The sequence below is a fragment of the Canis lupus genome, chromosome 27 (assembly GCF_003254725.2).
Source record: "Canis lupus dingo isolate Sandy chromosome 27, ASM325472v2, whole genome shotgun sequence".
Classification (NCBI taxonomy): Eukaryota; Metazoa; Chordata; class Mammalia; order Carnivora; family Canidae; genus Canis; species Canis lupus.
In genome coordinates, this window is record NC_064269.1 from 6,950,452 (window position 1) to 6,968,755 (window position 18,304).

General features: G+C 61.0%; 1 protein-coding gene and 1 long non-coding RNA gene across 14 annotated transcripts in view; one reads left to right on the forward strand and one right to left on the reverse strand.

Moving 5' to 3' along the window:
* Positions 1 to 1,133: 1,133 nt before the first annotated feature.
* The window catches only part of HDAC7 (histone deacetylase 7), a 37,942-nt gene continuing 20,771 nt past the window's right edge, over positions 1,134 to 18,304 (forward strand). Inside the window, exons 1-3 of one of the 7 annotated variants that reach the window (XM_049102376.1) lie at positions 14,689 to 15,018; positions 16,613 to 16,753; positions 18,002 to 18,052. Coding sequence is in view for 3 of the 7 variants with exons in the window: in XM_025477398.3 (XP_025333183.1) it covers positions 1,262 to 1,280; positions 18,002 to 18,052 (70 nt within the window). In the remaining 4 variants the exon portion in view is untranslated. Of the gene's footprint in view, positions 1,281 to 2,873; positions 2,905 to 10,128; positions 10,264 to 11,212; positions 11,354 to 11,642; positions 11,753 to 14,688; positions 15,019 to 16,612; positions 16,754 to 18,001; positions 18,053 to 18,304 lie in introns of those variants that run through there. The other 6 variants (XM_025477398.3, XM_049102373.1, XM_049102372.1 and 3 more) reach the window with 6 other exon arrangements.
* LOC112678244 (uncharacterized) lies at positions 4,875 to 12,943 on the reverse strand. 7 transcript variants are annotated; one of them, XR_007406342.1, is made up of 6 exons: positions 12,710 to 12,929; positions 11,249 to 11,737; positions 10,672 to 10,787; positions 8,828 to 10,242; positions 8,546 to 8,672; positions 4,979 to 4,995 (listed from the first exon to the last, which is right to left on the reverse strand). It is a non-coding gene; the product is annotated as an uncharacterized LOC112678244 (long non-coding RNA). The 7 variants fall into 7 exon arrangements; XR_007406343.1 differs by lacking the exon at positions 4,979 to 4,995 and adding an exon at positions 8,081 to 8,095 and having other exon boundaries at positions 12,710 to 12,935; XR_007406341.1 differs by lacking the exon at positions 4,979 to 4,995 and adding an exon at positions 8,337 to 8,351 and having other exon boundaries at positions 12,710 to 12,930.

Here is an 18,304-nt window from a genome sequence, read left to right on the forward strand (position 1 = left end):
CCAGCAGCTTGCCAGAGGCCACGGGGCCGACAGGCCAGGCCGGGAAGCACAGTGGTGAGGTCCTCGGCCCCTGACCCCCGCGTCTGACCTTCTGGCCCCCTAAAGAGGGAGGGGGGCCGAGAGCACTGCTGCGCGAGGCCGGCCCGGAGCCGAGTTTATTAGCTGAGGGAGGGCTGGAGGCGGCTGCATTCCGACTCACAGACTGGAACATTTCTGTGATCCGCTGTAATGCACTGGGAGACACTGGGCACATTGCTGAAGTTTGACTCATAGGGACCGGGAGGGGGAAAGCAGGGGGGAGGGTTGTGGGGGGAGAGAGGAATGGGGAGGAAGAGAGGAAGAGGAGAGAGGAGGGAAGGAAATCCCTTGAGAAATTTCTTTAAAAAAAGCAAACTTTCAAAATCGGCACCACCCCCACCCCCTTTTTCTTTTAATAGGAACAGGCTGGACCCTTCTGTTCCCCCTCAGCAGGCGTGGGGCGGGGGGGGGGGTGTGGGGTGGGGGGGGTGGGCAGTGATTCAAATCAGATCCTGGAACTTTCCTCAGGCAAGTCGCGTCGGGGAGGGGGGTGCGGGGGCCGGGGGTGTCGGTGCGGGAGTCCTCGCCCGGGGCGCGGCGGGTCGGGGTGCGGGGGCCCCCACGAGCGTGCCGGGGGCCCGTGTGCAGCTGCGCCGCCGGGCCGTGCGTGCACGCAGTCGGAAGCTGTCGGTGCGGCCGACTGCGCCCCCGTGCAAGGGGGCTGTGCGCTCGCGGACGCCGCGTGTGCAGGGCTGCGTGCGCCCAGGTAGCGGGGTTTCCGGGAATTGCGCGCGGGTCTGCGCGCCGCGCCTCGGGCTGGGCGGCCTCGGGCTGGGCGGCCTCGGACTGGGCGGCCTCGGGCGGGGCGGCCTCGGGCTGGGCGGCCGCGTCCCGCGATCCGGGCTCGGCGCTGCGTCCCGGGCCGCGCGGGGAGTGTCGGCGGCCGCCCGCGCGCCTCGCCGGCCGGGGTGTGCTGTGCGGCGGTGCGTCCCCGGCCGCGAGCGCCGGCCCCCTCCCTCCCCTCCCCCTTGGCCCGCTCGCAGGCTCAGATAAAGCATTTCCTTCCATTGTCATCCTACCCTGCCGGCCGGGCTGCCAGGGCCCTCCCCCTCCCGGCCCCCTCCCTTCCTCTCGCCGTCTCTCAGTCGCTCTGCAGCCGCCGGCGGCCGGGGGGGATGTGAGGCCGGCGCCCCAGCCCCCCGCCCCGCCATGAGCCCCCCGCTCTGAGGGCCCCGGCCCCTGGATGCACAGCCCCGGCGCGGGTGAGTACCGGGCGGCCGCCCCCCGCCGCGCCCGCCCCGCCCCGCCCTGCGCGCGGCACCCGGCGGGCTCCGCTCGGCTCCGCTCGGCTCCGGCTCCGGCTCCGCTGCGGCTCCGCTCGGCTCCGCGGGCCCGCAGCGCCCCCCCCCCGCGCCCCCGGCCGCGCCCGCCCCGCCCCGGCTCCGCGGGGCTCGGTGCAGGCCCCCGGCCGGGGCTGGTTCCGGGGCCGCAGGGCTCGGGCCTCCCGCGGGGCGCCCACATCCGCCCGCCCCGGGGCAGCGCCAGGCCCGAGGGCGGGAGCCGGAGGCCCCGGGCCGCGGGCGCGCAGGCCGGGCGCCCCGTCACCCCCGCGGCCGGGGAGCAGCGCGCGGCGGCCCCGGGCAGGGAGGGACGGCGCCGCGGCCCCGGGAGGGGGCGGTGCTCGGGGCGGAAGGTTTGGGAGCGCGAGGGCAAAGGGCAGGACCCAGGGAGTCGGGGCGCGCTCGGGGCGCTGGACATCAGCGCCCCCATCCCGCGGGTCCCGGGAGGGCCGAGCGCCCACCCCTCCCCGGGGGGGTGGGGGGGTCGGGACCGCTCTCCCGGAGGCCCCGGAGGTTTGCCGAGTTCCGCCCCCACCCTGGCTCACCCCTGGGGCGAAGAGACACCTGTGCCCAAGCGACTGCTGAGGTGCGGGCAGCGGCGCGGGAGGGGGACGGGATGCGCGCCCCCAGGCCTGGGGTCTGGCGGCACCGGGGAGGGGGGGTGTGAGCAGGGGGCGAGTGTGGCAGCGCGGCTGGGCTCTGCCGCCCCGAGTTCTAGGCCTGTGGTAGGAGGGAGCCCTCTGAGCTTGCGGGGGGGGGTCCCCCGAGCCCCCCAAGCCCCCCAGCCCCACGTCCTCCTCTCTGACTGCCCGGTGGGATGTGACCTCGCCAGCCACGGCCGCTCCTCCCCACCCCCGAGTCCTGGCCGTTCCCTCGTCCCTGCTGGCGTCCTGCGCACACAGGCCTCCTGCTGCAGCTGGACACTGGCTGCCTTGCCGCTGCCCATCCCTCCCCACACCCAGATTCAACATCTGCTTGAGGCCCAGCCCTGCCTGCCAGCTTTTAGGTGGAGAATGAGGCATTGGCCCTCAGCGGCCCTGCTGGGGACTCAGGGTCTGGACTCATCAGCCCCATCCGGACTTGCAGCAGGACCCATGGGGACCTTCCTCAAGACCACTGCCCAGCCCCTGGGCTGAAAGAAAGGAGACTGTGGCTCAGTTCCCTACCCCCTAATGGGGTGCTTTGGCAGCCCACATCTCCCCAACAAGGACCCCATAGGCCGGGTCCCTAAAGTGGCTTGGCTGCCCGCACACTTCTCTCCCCACTCCTCATGCCAGCCCTCTTGTACTGCGCCGGCTCCGTCTCTGGCTTCTGCAAGCCACCCTTAGCTCCTCGTTGCTTGTCAGCTCACCCCCCTCACTCTCTGTGTGCCCTCTGCGCACCTCAGTTTATAAGTAATTTTCTTCTTCTCTGTAGTCCCTTTAGAGGGAAACTAAGGCACAAAGCAATCCCGCTGTGTTGTGCCCAGCGAACCTAGACTGGAACCAGGTCTGGACCGGTTGCGACTCCTTCCCTGCCGTTCGTCCCCTGATGTTCCTCATGCTGGGTAGGAACAGGCTCAGAGCTGCCTCTTGGTGTTACTTCTAGAACAGCCCCGGGGCAGTGTTCTCCTGAGGCCTCTGCGTTCTCAGGCTCAGCCCCTGGGCAGGTGTCTCTCTGGCCACTTGGTCTTAAGCTGGGATCCTGAAGCTGGCAAGTTTGCGTTCGGGTCTTGCATCGATCATCCCCAGAATCTAGACTGGTCGCTCTGCTTTGACACTGAAGCTCAGTTTCCCCATCCATAAAATGGGGACAACATTTCAGGTGCGCTTCCCAGAGGAAGAGAGGTTGGCTCGAAAGAAATGGACCGGCGTCCAGTGTGGGGGGCCCTTGGACTGCCTCCAGCTTCCTTCAGGGATGATGGACGGACCCCAGCTTTCATCCTTGGAATGGGAGTTGGAACCCTTTCTTTCTCCGTCCTCTCCTCCGTCCTCATTTACAACCCTTGGGAGTGATGAACTCCTGTGTGATGGGGTGGGGAGTGGGGCCCCTCCTGTAGTTGTAGGCCTGCTTGCCCAGCCCAAGGCCCTGGAAGGCAGAAGCTGGTGCAGCCCCAACCTCCTCTTTCTCTTTCTCCTGGCCTTTCATTAACAGCTGGGAATCTTGAAGTTGGCGGGGGCCTGAGAGAAGATGAGCTAATGCAAGGCCCAGGGTCACCCAGCCAGGGAATGTAGGCCGAGTGGGCCTGGAACCAGACCCTCTAACTCTGTTGGTGCCCATTCCCCTGGCCTTCCCCTTCCCTGGCCTGGCTCAGGTCCTGCCCATGCCCACCTGTCAAACGTTGGCCCTGGCCAGACGTAAGACTGGGGCGTGCAGTGACGTGAGGTATTGCTAGAAGCAGGGCCAGAGTAAGGCCTGGGAGCTTGGGTTGGGGGTGGGGGGGCATCTGTCCAGGACTGTGCATTTGTGTATGTTGGATTTGTTCACTAGATGGGGCACTTCCTCTGGGGCAGGAAGCTTTGATTTCCTGTGGTGGGGGCGTTGGTAGGATTAGGAGTGGGGGGCTCAGCTCTGGGCCATCCCTGATGTTGTTGAGAACCGTAGAGGGGCACTTTCTGTCTAAGGCTGCTTCCCCCAGCCCAGGGGAGGCAGGAAGGAGAGCAATGGTGAGGAGGCCCAAGCTGAGGCCAGAGGAGGAGGCCATGAGGGCCGTGAGATGGTGTGTGTGTGTGTGTGTGTGTGTGTGTGTGTGTGTGTGTGTTGGGGGGGGTAGCGGTGGGCAACACAGCAGGAAGCCTGGTCAGCAGGTGACCCTGCCGGCTATTGTGTTTCCCTGTGATATTTCCCCCCTGTTTCTGTGGTAACCTTCCCCGGGGACCCGGGCCTTTGGGCTGCAGGAAGGTGCCCCCAGACAGCCCTTTCCTTAGAAGCCTGAGTATTAGGAGGAGTCCCTAGATCGAGCCACCTCCCTAGCCCTTCTGGCTCCCGAGGACCAGGGCCTGGGAATCTGGGCGAGTGGTTTGAGTGAGCACCAATGGGGGTGCCTGGGCGTAGGCCCCTTTGCATCTCCTGGGTTGGGGGGAGCGGAAGAAGAGGAGGGGCTGCTGGATTTTGGGGAGGACTCTGTACCTCCCCTCATTCCATCTCTCCGCTGTGCTCCTCCAGCAGCCCTCCTTCTACCAGGGGGAGGCAGACAGCCTGCTGCCTGGGGCAAGGGGTAGGAGTGGGGGTGGCAGAGGCGGGAGGGATGTTTTCATCAGCAGAGCATAGCTCCTTTGGTCCTGGACCAGTTCCCAGAGGCAAAATAAATTCAGGAGAGCGTCTGTTTAGTGTGGGTCAGCATGTGCTGGGTGTGTGCGCGCACCGGGTTTGTGGTGGGGGGTCTGTCTGTGTGCCCCCGGGCAGTTCCAGGTGATCCGTGTGGTGGCTCCGTACTGGGTGTTTGGGGAGTGGGCACACGTGTAGTGCAGATGTATGCCAGCCGTGTGGTTGTGCACCTTTGCAGTTTATTGCTCTGTGTGGGATACGTGGACCTGTTTTGGGGGAATGTCTACCTGGGTAAGCGTGGCTTTTTAATAGAAGTCCAGCTGTTTGCTGAAAAGCACGATCTCATCCGCGGTCCTCAAGCGCCAGTTCTTGAACCATTTGCTTCAGTCACCTGGGAGTGTGTGAAAAACAAAGAGCCTTAGGCCCCATTCCAGACCAACCTAGAATCTGCAGGGTTGGGGCCTAGGAATCTGGATTATAGCACGTGCTTCGGGTGATTCTGGCGCAGAGCTGCGTTTGAGGACCCAACGGGGGACCGTCCTTGTCGTTTTTTTTTTCTTTCTGAGAAGACTGAGACCCATAAGGCTTTGTGGTTTGTCCAAGGACACGGGGCCATAAAGAGGAAGATCTGGGACGAAACTCAAGTCTTCCAAGACCGGTCCAGGACTTACCCACGCATCCGCTCTGGGCGCACACGTGCACAGGTCCACACTCGGCATGATGCAGTGGGCCAGATGGGGATGGTTGGTTACTGACTGGGCCTTGACCTTTCCTCGGGGGGTGCCAGCCTTCCTGACCTTGCTCTTCCTGTTACATCCTGCTTTCTCCTCCCTGAGGAAATCCTGGAACTGTCGAGCATCTACTGCAAAGGTGCTGTTGGCAGCCAGGCGGCCCCATCTACCGAGCCCATCATTCAGCTATTTTTTTATCCAGTGGAGGCTTCCTGGCCCTGCTGGGTGCCAGGTACCGGGCACAGATATGCACTGAACACAAAGGCAGAGCGTCTGACCTCAGGGAACTTCCACTTGAGGCCAGGAAAGAAATGAGTGTATGTATCTAGTTATACATTGTGATAAGCCCTAAAGAGGAAATGAACTGGGTGCAGCAATAGAGGATAGCAAGGTGGGACACCCTGAGGTAGGGTGGCCAGGAGAGGCCTGCGTGAGAGGGTGACACTGATGCCTTCTGTCACCTGTCCAGACCAAAAGCGAGCCCTCAGAGCCTCTGAGTGTGCCTGGGAGCTGCCTGGATCCAGGTAGGGGACCTGGGTGGAGCACTGGCCGAGGACAAGGCCTGTTTCCTGCCCTGGCAGGCAGCAGGGTCTCTGCTCCCCAAGTAGCCCCCAGAGTTTGGCCGAGGGGGAGAAGAGGAGGGGCAGCTGGACAGGGCTGAAATCCAGGCTGCTCCATTGCTCCGAGTAGCAGGGGCCTTTTCCTTCCAGCCTGGGTGAGTCCAGGGCCTTCCGCAGGCACCAGACACATGTTAGGGAGTGGGGAAAGGCTGGGCCTCACCCCAGGAGCTCTCAAGCACCACCCCATTCCTGACGCTCCAGCCTCACCTTCCTCCCACCTCATCCCCTTCCTCCCCATCTCCCCACCTGGGAACTCCCGTGCCAAGTCCCTCCTCTCTGGGTCTAGCCTGGCTGCCTCGGTAGCCACTGAGATTTATTTGCCTGGCTCTGGAATCACTGTGGAGAGGGTTGAGACTTAGAGAGGACCTGGCCCTGGAAGAGACAACAGACCAGAGAGATCCAGGGCAGGAGCCAGAGAAGACACAGCAGAGGAGAGGGCCGTGGCTGGCCGGATCAGGGGTCCGGACAGGAGAGAAGGCAAGGCGTGAAGGAGTCCCTTGACCGGGTGTCCCCAGAGCCTCTCCTGGGCCCTTGGAATCTGCTCCCCAAAGTGGGTGAGACTCTCTCAGCCCAGGGCACAGACATCAGCTAGCTCCCCTGAAGTCCTACCCCTTCCCCCTCTCAGGAGGCTAACATGGGGGCAAGAAGCCCTCAGACCCTCTCATCTGCAACCTCTTCCTGCCACAAAGGGAGAGGGTTTTACCTGGGGGGCTGAGAGCTGAGGCTGCAGGGAGCTGGAAGCTGTTCCTTAGAGACCTGAGCCCTTAGAGACCTGAGCAGCAGAGGAGCCCCCAGGTAAGAGGAGAGCCCTCTGCCCAACCCCTTCCCACCCCACTGCCTCAGTTGGCACTCTACCCTGGGCCTCCTTTAGACTGCTCAGTGCCCAAGCCCCCTGGCCTCGCTGCCTCCCAGGCCTTCACTCCCAAGCTTAACCTCCAGAACCTCCACAGCAGGATGGGGAGGGGACTTTTAGTAAGGAGGGCACAGGGCTAAACTCACCATCCCCACCATGCTCCTCCCCACTTCCTTTTTTCCCCCATGTTGCCTGCAGGGATTGGAAACCCTGGTAGCCCGAGCCCTCGGGCCTTCAGGGAGAGCCTCTGCCCTGGGAAGCACGAGGGGTCCCCCATTCCTGCTCGGGAGTGCAGCTCAGCTCCTGCACAGGCCCATTCCCAGGAGCCCACCTGGGGCTTCTGCCCTCACTCCCAGGAAGTCTCATTCCTGCCTCCCCCAGCTCCCAGGAAGGCTGGGAAAGGCGGGGCGGCTGGGAGAGCCACAGGTTCGGAAAGAGTCCGGGGTGGGGGAATTCGGCAACTGGGCTGTAACCGTCTTGTTTTGCTTGCCCCACAAACCTGCCCGGGCATCCGCTGCACCCGCCGGGGCGTTCAGGTTAGAGAACTGCTCTCAGAATGACGGGCTGGTGGCACCCGGTTGGGGCAGGGGGTGGGGGTGGGGTGAAGGGGGGAGCCCCAGGCCAGGGGGAGCTGGAGGGTTAAAAATAGCAGCAGCCCGGTTTCGGTTAGCAAATGTGGAGGCGGGGAGCTGGAGGCGGGGCGGGAGGCAGGCAATGTTTGCCCGCAGCAGCAGGGCTGTGTTTCCCCTGGGTCCCAGGAGTGAGTCACGGTGGAGACGCCCGAGGAGGTGCTGGCACAGCACCCCCACCCCCACCCCCACCGGGGCGAGGGGCTGAGCGCAGGCCTCATCTCCCTGGTTCTAGAGGACCTGCGTCTCCCTTCCCGGCCTGCAGAACCATCTTCAGAGATGGGCCAGGCGGATTGTAGGATCTAGGGGAAGACATGAACCCCTCCTGAGACCAAAGACGCGGCTTGGTTCCCAATGGGCTTGGTTCCCAATGGCCGGGGACCCTTGTGCCGAGCTGCACAGGGCCCTGAGTCTTCAAGTGGGAGTTTCCTCCGATGCGATGCGTATGCAAGCGCATGGTAGGCTCCGAGGCCCCCTACAGATGTGAATTACTGCCCTTGGATCCTTCTGTGCCCGTTGCAAGGCCTGGCACCGGAGCCTTCCAGTAAGGACACAGAGGGAGGAATGGGATGCCCCTTCTAGCTTCTGCTAGTCCCTCGTTCTCCTGCAGACAACCTTGGGCACGTGGCTGGCTGTGTTTGCCTCAGTTTCTCCATCTCTGTATGGTGAAGATAATAATAGTTTCAACCTCATGGAGTTGCTGTCAAGATTAAAGTACATAATGTCGGAGTCATGCCCGGTATGAAGCCAGTGCACACAGAGTATTCATCATTATTGATGTTATTGTTCATATTTTTTGAAGGTCAGGGATAGGGAATGTTAAAGACACGAAGAACAGAAACTGGGCCCAGCCCCAGTTCACAGAAGAAAACCAGGCCAAAATCACTGTTCCAGATTCCTCCACCCATGAGGGCCTGGAATAGTGGGAGTCCGTAGCCAGAAGTCACAGGGTGGACCCCTTCTCTCTTTCACTGCACCGCCCCCCCCCCCCCCCCCCGCCCCGGCTCCTCCAGCGAGGCAGGATGCAGGAGGACCCAAGGGCCTCCGGGCCAGCTGGCACTGGGGAGGGTCTGGGATGGGACCGCCCTGATGGCCCTATGTCGAATACCTTGCCAGCATCTGCTGGAGTGACCTTTATTTTCGCCCCTCCCTGGCAGCTCTTAAGAGGAGCATGAAGCAGAGGAGGGATGGGAAGTTCAGTGATGTCAGCAGTGAGTATTCCCAGCACTGTGGCCCTGGAAGAGGCAGGAGGCATTTCTTTCAGGAAATGATCATTATTCAGCCTACAGGCATTCATTAAGTAAGACCTGACATGGTGCCCGGCCCTGAGCTAGCCCCTCTGTGTGGTTCAGGAGAGGCAGGGGACACTAGATTGTAAATAATACAGAACCTCAAACGCAGGGAGGGCCGGAGCATATAATGCATGGAGTCCAGGAAAGCCTGTTGTCCTAGCTCCCATGGGAACCAGAAGTTGAGCCTTGACTTCACTACCCATTGTGACATCTTTATCTGTGTGTGTGTGTGTGTGTGTGTGTGTGTATACATATATATTCAGTTTTCCTTTTAAGATTTTATTTATTTATTCATGAGAGACACACAGAGAGAGACAGAGACATAGGCAGAGGGAGAAGCGGGCTCACAGGAAGCCTGTTGTGGAACTTGATCCTGGACCCCGGGATAACGCCCTGAGCTGAAGGCAGACACTCAACCGCTGAGCCACCCAGGCGTCCCTATATTTTGTTTATTATTATTATTATTATTATTATAGATGTAGGTCTTGTGCATTGTAGATGATTGGACTACACAGACAAGCGAAAATTTAAAAACTGAGAAACATTCCAGCCCCAGCGGTCAGAGACCACTGCCACAATACCTCTTCACACCTCCCTGTTCCCTGGCCTGCCCTTATATGTCATATTTCCTACAAAAATGCGATGACACTGCACATGCTGCCTTTTCAGTGATCTCCACCTCCCACGATCGTACATTTTCATCTCATCCAATTCCCAGTTGGCCAGAAATTGTCCTTCCCAGCTGGTTTGTCCAGATCAGTACCCAGGACCACGCATCTGTTTACTGAGTTCCCTGAAGGCTGTATAAGCACCCTGGCTGGATTTTGTGGTCTGGAAAAACTCTGGCCCACCGAGTCCCAAGGGCAGCCGCAGAACCCTGGCTGCAGAAGGGAATCGTGTCGCTGGGGAAATCGCCCTGATAGTAGACCTCTGCCATCTTCCAAAAAGGAATAGGCCAAACAAGGGGGATACCCAGGCGCAACTGGGATGGGGATCTCTGGGCACTTACTGTCATTAATATTAATGTGGCATCCTGTGAGTGCCAGCATTCATAGCTTATTGCTATTCAGGGACTCCTCTATCTGCGACGCCCCCAGGCCCTGGAGCAGGCCCCGGCCTCTGTGATGGCCTCTGCCTTCCCCTGCCCCAGGTCCAAGAGCACTGATGGCCTTTGGCTCTGTTCCCAGTCCCCAGGAGTCCGTCCTAAAGGAGGGTGCTCTGTTTTGCACCGGTGGGGGCCTCCATCTCTCCACCTGCTCCGGGCCTGCCTGTGTGTCTGAGGCCTGGAAGGAGGGGGGAGGTGGAGAGAGAGAGAGAGGGAGGGAGAGCAAGCTTCTTCTCCCGAGGGAATTCACTCCCAAGTAGCCGCTCCACGGGTGACTTGCTCTGGTTATGCAACCTGCGTTTTCTACAGTGCTTGACAGCTTCCAGAGTGCTTTCACGCAGCGTTTGATCCTCCATGGCAGCCCTGGGAGGTTGGCTTGTTCGGTTCCGTCCTGCTGGAGGCCGCTTGCTTACAGGAAACAATAAAACGGTAACATGTACATTTAACAAAACAGGGAAAACATAAGATGCAAAAGGAAGTGAAGACGGGTTTGGGAGTGCCTCCTGGAGACAAAAGGCATCTGAAGGGCCCAGGCAGAGATGACTATCTCGGTTTTTATTTTTGTTGCAGGCGCTGTTTTCTGGGTGGAAGAGTAGCACACTGTGGGAGTCCCGCCGGGGCCTTCGGATGCCCCGATCCGCTGTGGCCCCTGGCCCCCCGCTGGCCTCACTCCCCACCTGGGGAGGTGGGTGCACTTGTGCACCCGCAGCCCCAGGATTAGGAGCTTAGGTTCTGGAGCCCCAGAAGCCCACCCACAGAGCTGTGCAGCCTCCTGCAATTTCCTTAAAAATGCTGCACCTCAGTTTCCCCTTTGTGAGAGGAGGCTACTAACGGTACCTTCCACTTCCAGACGGGGGTTTTAGTGAGGACCAACCGGGACACAGTGCAGGTCAGGTGTCACCCAGCGGTAACCGGCGCGCAGTGGGCATTCAGGACGTGGCTATGGATCGTTGCTAATCTCATTCATTAGCAATTAGAATAAGATAATAATAAGGATCATTATTAATCTCATGATTTCGGGGCCCCCCGGGCAGCCTCTGGCGCGGACTGAGGGGCCTCCTGGGTGGCACTGGAGGGAGCAGCCAAGGAAGGCCTGACTCCTGGCTCCCGGGCAGGTGGCAGAGGCGGAGCCGGTGGGCGCAGGGGACAAGATGTGGCCCGGCCGAGGAGGGGCCCCCCCAAGCTGAGGGAAGGAACAGGAGAGCTTGGAGGGGAGAAGGAGCGGCCCTGAGAGCAGCCCCGGGGCGGGGACCGTGCTTCCTGTTGGGGCAAGCGCTGGCCCTTGAGAAAGACTGTCTGGGGCTGGCGGCTCAGAGGGAGCAGCTGGTCTAAGCGGGCAGCGGGGCCTGGGGGAGGGCAGGGCCGAGGCCCAGGAGCCTCCCCCCTCTCCCCACCTTGCAGATGGGGCCCCCACCTTGGCTGCTCAGGTCGTCTTGCTTGTGATCGGAGAGATGGTGGTTAGGTATCAGGGCGAACTTCCTATCTCCGGGGTTGGAGCCCCGGGCGCAGGGCAGTGAGGGTAAGTGGGAACCGGGCTCCGAGGGCTCCGAGGGCTCCGAGGGCTCCGAGGGCTCCGAGGGCTCCGGCTCCGGGTCGGAGTCCGGCCGCGCCGCGGGGGCGGGGGCGCGAGCTCAGGGCTTCCCGGTGCTCGCCTGGGCCCGGGGGGGAGGGGGGGCGCCCGGGGACCGGCCGGCGGGGGACTGGCCAGGGGCCCGGAGCCAGGAAGGGCTCTTTTCCCACCCCCGGGAGCCCGGGCGCCGCTGCCATGGTTACGGCTGCTTCCTGTTTGATTCATCTCGCCCCGCAGGAGGGGAGCCGCCTCCCGCCGGCCGCTGCGTGGGGCTGTTTACAACAGCCGCGTGTGGGATTCCCAGAAAGAGACTCCAAACCGGACATCCTGCGGCTGCAAAATACCCAGGTGTCAGGAGCTAAAAATAGGCGGCCCAGGGCCCAGGGCCCCAGGCCAGGGGAAAGGGGCACGCGCGGCCGGGCGGGGGTGGGGGGGTGGGGGGGCGGCGGTGGCCTCCCCTCCAGGCCCCCCCAGCGCTCCAGGGCCCAGGCTCCCCCCCAGGACCGGCTGGTGGCCTCCCCTCCAGGCCCCCCCAGGGCTCCAGGGCCCGGGCTCCCCCCCAGGACCGGCTGGTGGCCTCCCCTCCAGGCCCCCCCAGGGCTCCAGGGCCCGGGCTCCCCCCCAGGACCGGCTGGTGGCCTCCCCTCCAGGCCCCCCCAGGGCTCCAGGGCCCGGGCTCCCCCCCAGGACCGGCTGGTGGCCTCCCCTCCAGGCCCCCCCAGGGCTCCAGGGCCCAGGCTCCCCCCCCAGGACCGGCTGGTGGCCTCCCCTCCAGGCCCCCCCAGGGCTCCAGGGCCCGGGCTCCCTACCCCAGGACCGGCTGGTGGCCTCCCCTCCAGGCCCCCCCAGGGCTCCAGGGCCTGGGCTCCCCACCCCCAGGGCTGGCTGGTGGCCTCCCATCCAGCACCCCCCCACCCCGGGCTCCAGGGCTCCAGGGCTCCAGGGCCCGGGCTCCCCTTGGAGGAACTGACTAGGGTCTTCCTTCCAGGCCCACCCCCCCCAGGGCTCCAGGGCTCCAGGGCCCCAGGCTCCCCCACCCCAGGGGACTGACCAGGGCCTCCCATCCAGGCACCCCCCTCAGGGTTCCAGGGCTCCAGGGCCCAGGCTCTTCCCCAAGAAGTGACCTGTGGCCTCCCCCCGCAGCTACCTCCCCAGGGCTCCAGGGCCCAGGGTCCCCCCGCCCCAGTGCTGGCTGGTGGCCTCCCATCCAGCCCCCCCCCCCCCCCAGGGCTCCAGGGCTCCAAGGCCCGGGCTACCCCCAGAGGAACTGACCCAGGCCTCCGTCTGGGCGGGTGGCCCACCCACCTGTGAGCCAAGCCTGTGCCCCAGGGGTAGCTGGGCCCTCGGCCTACAGCAGCCAGGCCAGCTCCGGGATGCCAATGAGAGTCTCAGGAGCTTCTAGAGAGAGGGTGCAGCAGGCAGTGGAGAGCCCGGGAAAGTGAAGCGGGTGCTCTTCCAGGACCCCGACCTGTCACCGGCCCCTTGTTCCCACATGCAGTCCGAAATCATTGCTTGGAATCTTCCAAGTCAGCAGTTGCTCCACATAAGTGACTCTTCAGGGTTGGCCGCATGAGGACCCTGAGATGAAAACAGGCAGCTTTTGCTCTCGAACCTCCAGCAGGCCAGGCCCGGGGTCAGCTGCCCGTACTGGTCTCTGTGGGGCCGGGTGGCTTTTCCATCTTTCCCTGTGCCCCGGGCCTTGTGCTTGCTCCCCACCTGTTGGCCTGTGAAGTGCCCGGGAGGGACAGTGGGGGGCAGTGGTCGAGAATATGGATTCTGGAGCCCGGGGCCTGGCCCAAGCCCCAGCTGAGCCACTTCCACCTTTTGTGACTTCAGACAGGTTACTTAGTACTACTGGGCCTCAGTCTACTGATCTCTATATTAGGGATTTAAAGAAAAAATCTCCTAACTACCTCCTGTCCCAAGGGTTAGATGATTTAGCAAATGTAAGGCACTCAGAACACCTGACCCACAGGAGTGTTTACAAAAGTTCAGATGGAAGAGAGAGGGAGGGGAGTGCCCTCAGGAGAGGAGAGGCCAGGCCTAAGAGATGGGGCAAGGAATGCCTCGGGCAGAAGATGGACTGAAGAGGAGAGGGTGGGGTGGGGGGGACCAGATGCTGAAATGCTTTTGCCAGAAGGGAGGTCACCGCCAAGTTCTGGGACAAGTGGTATTAATCATGACTTCTGAGGGACCCCCTACCACCTACCTACCGTGTGCTGGGCGCTTCACACAGTGCTGCTAATCTCAGATGACCCCTTCCAAGTGCTTAGTCTTCTTGCCAGCCGGGCAGCCGAGGCTTGACCGGGTTACACTTGAGTCCCTGGCTCTCCCTGCCGGTCACTGGGGGATTCAGAGTTTGAACCCACATCCATCTGACCTCAAAGCCTCTGTGCCGTGGAGCCATGATTCCATTACTTTGTGTGGCAGGAGTTTCTAGCCAGCTTGCAGCCAGCCCCCTGGGTTCTAGGTAAATCTGAGCAACAAGCAGCTTAATGCCAAGATAATGAGCAATCGAATTAATAATGAGCAAGAGAATTTCTGGAAGGTGAGGGAGAGATAAGAAACCATTATGAAAAAAGGGCTGATTCTAGGGAGGTTCCTGGGAGTTGGATGATTGAGAAAGTTTTTGTTTTAACACTTTTTGAGACTCTGAACCTTTTGCAGTATCTGCAAGTAGTCTATTTTTTAATTTTTTTAAAAAGATTTTATTTATTTATTCATGATAGACACACAGAGAGAGAGGCAGATGGAGAAGCAGGCTCCATGCAGGAGCCTGATGCAGGACTCGATCCCGGGTCTCCAGCATCACGCCCTGGGCCAAAGGCAGGCACTAAACTGCTGAGCCACCCAGGGAGCCCCCAATTTTTTAATTTTTAAAAAATTGTGGACTGTATGTGAAACTCCTTGAAAGTGAGAACCGATTTCATTCCTATGTCCGTCTCCTCGGGCCCTGGAGCAGGGACCTCACATGCAAGTACTGGGTGCCTGCCCTCGGGGTGGCCTTCTTGGGTTTCTCAGCCCTGCTCTGGCCTGGCTATACCGCTCACCTGCTGGGCCACTGTGCCCTAGCTCTTGCCTCCTCCTTGAAGTGAGAGTGTTGGCCCGAATAAGCTCTAAAGCCCCCTCATCAGCTCCTTATGTTCTCAGATTCTGTGACGGGAATGCCTTCCTTCGAGAAGAGCCTCTCCTTCATGCTCGGCGCTCACTCTGTGTCAGAAGGGCCTGGCAACCGTGATGTTCTTTCCCGTGTTTATTTATTCTTGGATCTTCCTGAAGCCGTTTCACCCCCAGCTTTCATCTTCTCTGCCAGCCCCCATGCAGAGTCAAGCTTTGTCCTGCTTGTGTCAGGGAAACAGAACCAGAGCCACGATGTGGGGGTGTGGAGGGAGCCAGCCCTGAACCCGGGCCCTGGCCTCCTGCCGCTGCCCGCTTTCCCCTTGCCCGCCAGGGCCCAGGCCTTCCTGCTACTCTGCCTCAGTGAATCAGGAGATCAGAAAGGTGGGGACAGCCTCAAAAAAGGCATCAGAGGCCTCGGCAGGGGGCTTCTGGGTGGCAGTGCTCCCAGGGAAGCCCTCCTCGTGACAGACGGCCTGAAACACCTGGGTGAGCAGGTGAGCGGGCTGGGCTCACCTTTCCAGCCCCCTTGCGTGTGCCTTGGGGTGAAGTGACATCTGTGGGGTAGGGGAGGCCCAGGCCCACAAAGTAAGAGTGGGAGACCAGCTTGCATAGGTGTTCAGGGGGCCCTTCCGGCTGCCCTGGGGGTTTCTGAGAGCGGGGGTGGACCCACTGGGGCAGTATTTCTGGGGCTCTTTGGTTCTGTGCGAGGTCAGGTGTGCCAGTTTGGGAATATAACTCGGTAGGCCCAGGTGCCTCGGTGCCAAGTAAACAGCCTCTTCAGTCCAACTACAGTGGCTTCCAAAGGTAGAAATAGGGGGCAGCCAAGGAATCCAGAAAGGAGAGCTCTCCACCTTGGCTGGGAGCCATGCAGAGAAGGGTCTAGGCCTAGGTAGTGTTTAGTCCCATGAGTCCATTCACTCCTGATTTTGTCTCTCTGGCCCCAGAGTAGTGGTTAACAGCACCCTGAGAGGGGACAATGAGAAGTGTCTCCCAGATAAATCATTGCTAAGCCTGCACCTGCAGGGTGTTCACCCTGTGGGCTTAGTTCACCCATTAGCTGGGGTCCCTGAGATACGTTTCCTTTCTCTGGGACACAGGAGGTTTTATTTTTGTTGCTTTGGGCTCTTCGGAACTCAAAGGCCGTCAGCACAGAGCCAGGGAGTTGGGGGAGAAGCAGAACTTTTTCCAGGAATTGCTTTTGGAAGCAGCCCCTGTTGGCAACACGCGCACACACATGCGTGCGTGCTCCCAGCTTTTCTGAACACAGTTTCTATCATAGATCATCATCATAAAACAGCCCTTTGGGCTCAGTAATAAACACTCCAGAGTTCAGGGCCATTAGTTTTTCTCCTATCCAGAGAGTGCATGGTGTCCTGAATCCACGGTTACCAGGGGAGCAGGGCTTGGCTCTGCTCCCCAGCGTGGTTGCTGCTGACCAGCCTCAGGCAGGGACCGAGGGCATATAGGACAGAACTCCCAATGGGGGGGGTGGCTGGAGGCGCCAACTCTGGGCCCGACACAGCCCATGGGAGCATAGTTCAGACACCTCTCCTGGGGGACCAGGTCCTGCCGAAGAAAGAGGAGGTCCCACGAGAGTGGGGGTTCCCACGTCCCCGGGGAGACGATGCTGCCTCCCCCAACCAGTGTTCCTTGGGGCTCACAAACCTTGAGAAATCTTCATGCCACGTCCTTAGGCAGGGGACCCAGCTGGGTGTGGGGGGGGGAGGTCCGTGACACCTGAGTCACTCATTCCTAGTAGAGCCTGGCATGTGTGCAGCAAGGTGTTAGGAGCAGACGGGCACGGCTGGCAAGTGACCCCACGGAGAGCATCGTTAGTGGGGCGTTGAGGTGGTGGACACAGTGGGTGCTGTGGGAGGGCGCAGTAGGGAGGTCGGGGTGAGCTTCCGGAGGAAGCCAGGGGGCTGGTGCGCGCAGAGTTTGGATAGGTGGAGCCGTCCTTCCCCACCAAACGTCAGCATCTGGAGCTTGGGCACTGGTGTTTGAGGGCAGCCAGGGGGAGGCTCTCTGTGCCTAGAGCTGCCCCCTCCCCCAGCGGTGCCTGCCTGCAGGGAGTTCTCCTTTCTTCAGCTTCTGGAAGAGGAACTGTGGCTGCCCCTAAACACAGACCCAGAAGAGCAGCACCTGCCACTTGCTATTCAGACAGTATCCCTTCTGCCCCAGCGCTGGCTGGAGGAGGTCTTCTGTGTGTCCACCAAGTGCCACTTCCAGGTGACCTTCCAGCCTCCTGGACTCCTGTCCCCTCGGCCCTGAGCTGGGGCAGCAGAAGGGAAAGGTGTCCGTCTTGGACAGGGGACCTCAGATCTCGTCTCTGTCCTTCCTACTCCAGTGAGCCGCTGGGCAACCTCGTGCCTCCCCCGCTGGCCGGCTTGCGACCTACCATGGGGTTTCATGGGTTCTGAATGGGAAGAGGGGGGCGGGTTCTGGTCTCGGCCTATGAGCTTGGGAGAGGTGACCATTTCCAAAAGGAAAGACTTCTATTTCAGATGATCCCCCCACCCCTCAAAAAAAGGCTGAGAGGTTCGTTCTTTCTTTCTTTCTTTCTTTCTTTCTTTCTTTCTTTCTTTCTTTCTTCTCTCTCTCTCTCTCTCTCTCTCTTTCTTTCTTTCTTTCTTTCTTTCTTCTTTTTTTAAGTTTTTATTTATTTATTCATGAGAGAGACAGAGACACAGGCAGAGGGAGAAGGAGGTTTCCTATGGGGAACCTGATGTGGGACTTGATCCCAGGACCCTGGGATCATGACCTGAGCCAAAGGCAGACGCTCAACCACTGAGCCACCCAGGTGCCCCGAGAGGTTCTTATCTATGGGAGCAAGAGGCTGCAGGACACGGGACAGGGCAGCAGGAGGAAAGGGATTCCTTGGCTGTCTTCCAGACCTGCTACTTCACAGCTCCCACTGTTTCTGGCTTGACCTTCAGGCCATGATCCAGTCCCTCCCCAACTGTGGAAGGCTCCCCATTCCCACCTGCTCCTATCTGCTCCCACCTGGGAAGCCTCTGAGCAGCCCCCGGCTACCCTTCCCTGGGCCTGCCTGCTTCTCCCCATCCTCCTCCTGGTAGCCTCACCAGCCGCACTCTCCCACCTCTGGCCACCCCTCCTCTTGCCCTTTGGGGTATGAGAGCCCGGGCCCTAGAAGGATGGTATCTGAGCACATCTATGAGGGCTGAAGGCACTGTTGGGTGGACTGGGCTGCAGCAAGGCGAGATGCCTGAGTCACTGCGTGAGCTGGATAAAGAAGAGAGGGCTGGCAGGTGCTTTCATAGGGCATGGGAATTTGAGGAAAAGAATGGGGCGCAGTCCTCGCTTTTTGATTAGTTTCTGATGTGGGTGCTGGGTTTGGGGTGCTGAGGCTGGAGTGGGGCCTCTTGCTGGGGCAGGAAGCCCATCTGGCCCGGCCCTCTCACCCCTTCCCCACCCCTTCCCTGCAGCCCCTTCATGCCCTCTCTCTTCTCTCTACAGATGGGACCCAGGTGAGCCCGGGTGCCCACTGCCCCAGGTCCCCTGGCACAGGTAAGAGGCGGGCCTGAGGGAGCCCATGGTGGGGAGTGCCACATGAGGCTGCAGAGGACATGGGAAGGGCAAGGAGCTGAGGGGCGAGAGAAGCAGGGTAGCCAGCTGATGGGTCCGAGGGTTGGGAGGTCGGGGTTCCATGCAGGGGGTGTGGTGAGGAGTGGGGTAAGAGGGGGCACCTCTGGGTCTTGGCTGGTCCCACTGCTGGGGAGCACAACAGGAAAAGGAAAGGCAGGATGCTCTTCTTGTCCT